Source organism: Equus caballus, chromosome 2, assembly GCF_041296265.1.
Source record: "Equus caballus isolate H_3958 breed thoroughbred chromosome 2, TB-T2T, whole genome shotgun sequence".
Taxonomy (NCBI): domain Eukaryota; kingdom Metazoa; phylum Chordata; class Mammalia; order Perissodactyla; family Equidae; genus Equus; species Equus caballus.
Window position 1 is genome coordinate 11,602,501 of NC_091685.1, and position 3,376 is coordinate 11,605,876.

Genomic DNA, 3,376 nt, shown 5'->3' on the forward strand with positions numbered 1-3,376 from the left:
AAGGGAAGCCCAGAGAAGAGGCACAGTGAAGGCCCATGATCAACACTGCTGAGTGAAAATGAGCCAGATCCCCAGACCAGGGCTCTTCACTGCACAGCACAAGGGCAAGGGGAGGGTCCCAGCCATGGGTGGGGCCAGAGAAGAGGCCAATGCAGTCTCAGGAGATCACCTTTCCCAAGCTGGGAGCTGGCATTTCCCCCTCTGACCCCACCTCCAACACAGGCACACAGACACACACAGGTCAGATTCATGGGCCAACCTCCAGCCAAAAATATGGCTGAGCACCACCTATGTGTAAAGTCCTCCCTGGGCCCCGAGTGGAATGAGGGGGACCCTACAAGAATAGGACATGACCCCGCCTCAAGAGGACCCATTCTGAGAACTGAGGAGGATCACAGGTAGATGCTTCCAGGGCCTCTAGTCTGTAACTGGAGATGAGAAGGGAGAAGTTAATCCTGATGGACAGCTCTTCCCAGCCCCGGGCCCTTCCTTCCACCACCAGTCCTCCTCCTTCCCATCCTATCCCGTCATTGCCAGGCCCAGCATTCAAACATCAGTCATTCTGTATGGACTGATCGTGTCCTGAATGAAAAGGCACAAGTCCTGGGCCCAGTCTTGTCTCAGTTCCTTAGCTACCACATGGACATAAGCAAACACCTTGCCTTTCTGAACCTCAATTTCCTTGTCTTGACGTTAGAAAAAATAATCCCTCTCCTCCCTCCCCATTTCTCAGGCTCAGGTGTGGCTCTGACCGAGAGCAGAAGTGCCAAGCCCTGGAGGAATGCAGAGGTGTGGGGGCTGCCAAGACTCCCAGGAAACCTTTGTAGCTCCCAAGAACAACAACTTCTCTAGCCCTGCCCACCAGTCCCAGCACCAAGACCCTTCAGTTACTGTGTTAGAACCAAGAAGCCAGAGCTAAGCTGTGTTCCAGGCCCTCCACACACTCTCAAGGTGGAAGGCAGGGGCATTTGGGGGAAAGAGAACAGCCAGATCTGACATGGGGGTGGGGGAGCCAGGTCCCTGTCCTAGGGAAGCCCATGGGCTGAGGGCAAACCCAGGCTTCATGAAGGCAAGTAGAAGTGGAGAGGACATGAGAGGGAAGGGATTGAAGGTCTCCTTAAGTACCTCTCATACCCCCATTAAGGTAGGACATCAACCTTCCCATGACCTCCTTGTGGACTTAGCAAAGCCTCTCCCAAACCCCTCCTGGTCCCTCCGCTTGTCCTCTCCATCACTCTATCTCCTCTGTCGACTCCCCTCCCTTCTCTCCAACATTCACTGTTTGTTCCTTTGGTGATGCCTGCTCTGTGCCAGGCTTTGTGTGGGACCCTGAGGGTATGGCGATGAATCTCATCAGATTTCCATCCTCCAGGTCTAGTGAGGAAGATGAACCAGTAAGCAGAAGATGACAACCCAATGGGATAAGTGGTGAGATAGAGGATGGGGCTGATGCTCAATCCTGGTTAGGCACCCCACCTAGCCTGGGGCAGGGAAGGCTCTGGTGTCTGTTTTCCCCTCTAGACAGGAAGTTCCTTGAGAACAGGGCCTGGGTCTAATTCATCTCCCAGACCCACCCTTTCCTTTGCTGAGTGTCTCCATGATGCATGTAGGTTACCAGGCCATCCTGAGAGGGTCATTATTTGAAGGGGGAAGAATAAGCCTGGGCAGTCCTCACCCGGAGGTCCAGCTCATTCCCAGCATCAATCATGGAGGAGAGACAATTCCCTAGACTGTGAATGGGAAAGTGTACTCAGGAGGTGGAAGAAGTCATCACGCCTCTCTCTGAGCCTTAACCTCTGGCTTCCCAAACCTGGCTGCAGATCAAAACACTTGGGATGTTTGCAACTTCAGACTCCTAGTTCCAATATGGTAATTAGGATCTGCAGGGGCCAGAGGCCCAGAAATCTGCTTCTCCCAGTTGATTCCAAGCAGGTGTCCCTTGCCCTGTGTTCAGTAATCTCTGGTCCAGATCCCCATTATGGCAGGGAGATAAGAGGTGTTCCTGACATTGGGTGCTAAGGTGGGCCCCACCACCACAAGATAACGGGGCAGAACAAGCAAGGATCTGAACCCAGGAAGATGCCACAGCTCCCAAGCCAGCCCAGAGGTGTGGCAGGGAGAACCCCACCTTCGGGGCACCAACTGCTCAGACGCTCAGGGAGGTCTCTCAGGTGACAGCACTCATCTCTGCCTTCACTTTCCTTTTCAGCCTTAAAAATGGAAATCTTTATATTGCACAGAACAAAGTGGGCTTTGGTCACCCTCTAAACAACATTGCCTAGTTCTATCGGACTGTCCAGGGGATTTCTCCCCAACACTCTTGCTGAGCCCTTAGCACAGCGTTGCCTGAACCTTGGCCCTCAGAATGATGGGAAGGAGTCTGCGGCCTGCTTGGGCCCCAACTGTGAAGTGCTCTCCATCTGAGGCCAGCTCAGAAGGCAGCAGTGAGGGGGAGATCAGTGGAAAGCTGAACGGGAACCATGTCTCCAGGACGTCATCCCCCTGCTCAAACATAGGGTCTCCCTCCATGGCCCCAGAGGATCAAGCCAGATTCCATGAAGGAAAGGAGGCCATTTTCTTTCTCTGCCCCTCTCTCCCCTCCACGTACCTCGAGGGAGTGTCCGAAGAGCCAGTGGGTGGGGGGTCCTGGGAAGCTGTCCATAGCCCTGGCCAGCTTTTGCCTCCGCAGCAGCAGACTAAGGAGCTTGAGGAAGCCTAAGACCAAGATCAGTCCAGAAGCCCACAGACCCAGGCAGGACACACTCAAGGAGAGCAACACAGGCACCATGGCTGGAGATGCAGCCACCCAGTCTCTGGTCTGCCTCCTGCTGTCCCAGTGTTCCCTTATACTCTAGACCCAGGCACCTGCCAGCTCCCACCCCCAGGCACGCCCTGAAGCCAGCAGCAGCCAAGGCTAGGCTGAGCTCCACAGGGTGGAGACAGCAGCCTCAGGAGGCACAGACAACAGAGGAGGCAGAACTCAGCTGTGGACTTCAAAGAAACCAGGCAATGGGTGTCTGGCCTTGGTTCCATGGAGGAGCACAGAGAAGGCAATTCTTTTTTTTTTTTTTTTTTTTTTTTTTTTTAAAGATTTTTATTTTTTTCCTTTTTCTCCCCAAAGCCCCCCAGTACATAGTTGTATACTTCTCGTTGTGGGTTCTTCTAGTTGTGGTATGTGGGACGCTGCCTCAGCGTGGTTTGATGAGCAGTGCCATGTCCGCGCCCAGGATTCGAACCAATGAAACACTGGGCCGCCTGCAGCGGAGCGCGTGAACTTAACCACTCGGCCACGGGGCCAGCCCCCAGAGAAGGCAATTCTTGGTGTGATCATCACCTAATAACGACTGCCTTTTCATCTAAGCACCTTGTATGTTTC

The 3,376-nt window shown here is 53.8% G+C and overlaps 1 protein-coding gene across 6 annotated transcripts in view; it reads right to left on the bottom strand.

Annotated features, from left to right (window-relative positions):
• The window catches only part of LOC100064176 (cytochrome P450 4B1), a 21,969-nt gene extending 18,917 nt beyond the window's left edge, over positions 1-3,052 (bottom strand). For 3 of the 6 annotated variants that reach the window (XR_011431188.1, XR_011431187.1, XM_001495152.6), the window contains exon 1: positions 2,609-3,052. Coding sequence is in view for 1 of the 6 variants with exons in the window: in XM_001495152.6 (XP_001495202.2) it covers positions 2,609-2,788 (180 nt within the window). In the remaining 5 variants the exon portion in view is untranslated. The remainder of the gene's footprint in view (positions 1-2,608) is intronic. The other 3 variants (XR_011431200.1, XR_011431199.1, XR_011431196.1) reach the window with 1 other exon arrangement.
• Positions 3,053-3,376: the final 324 nt, after the last annotated feature.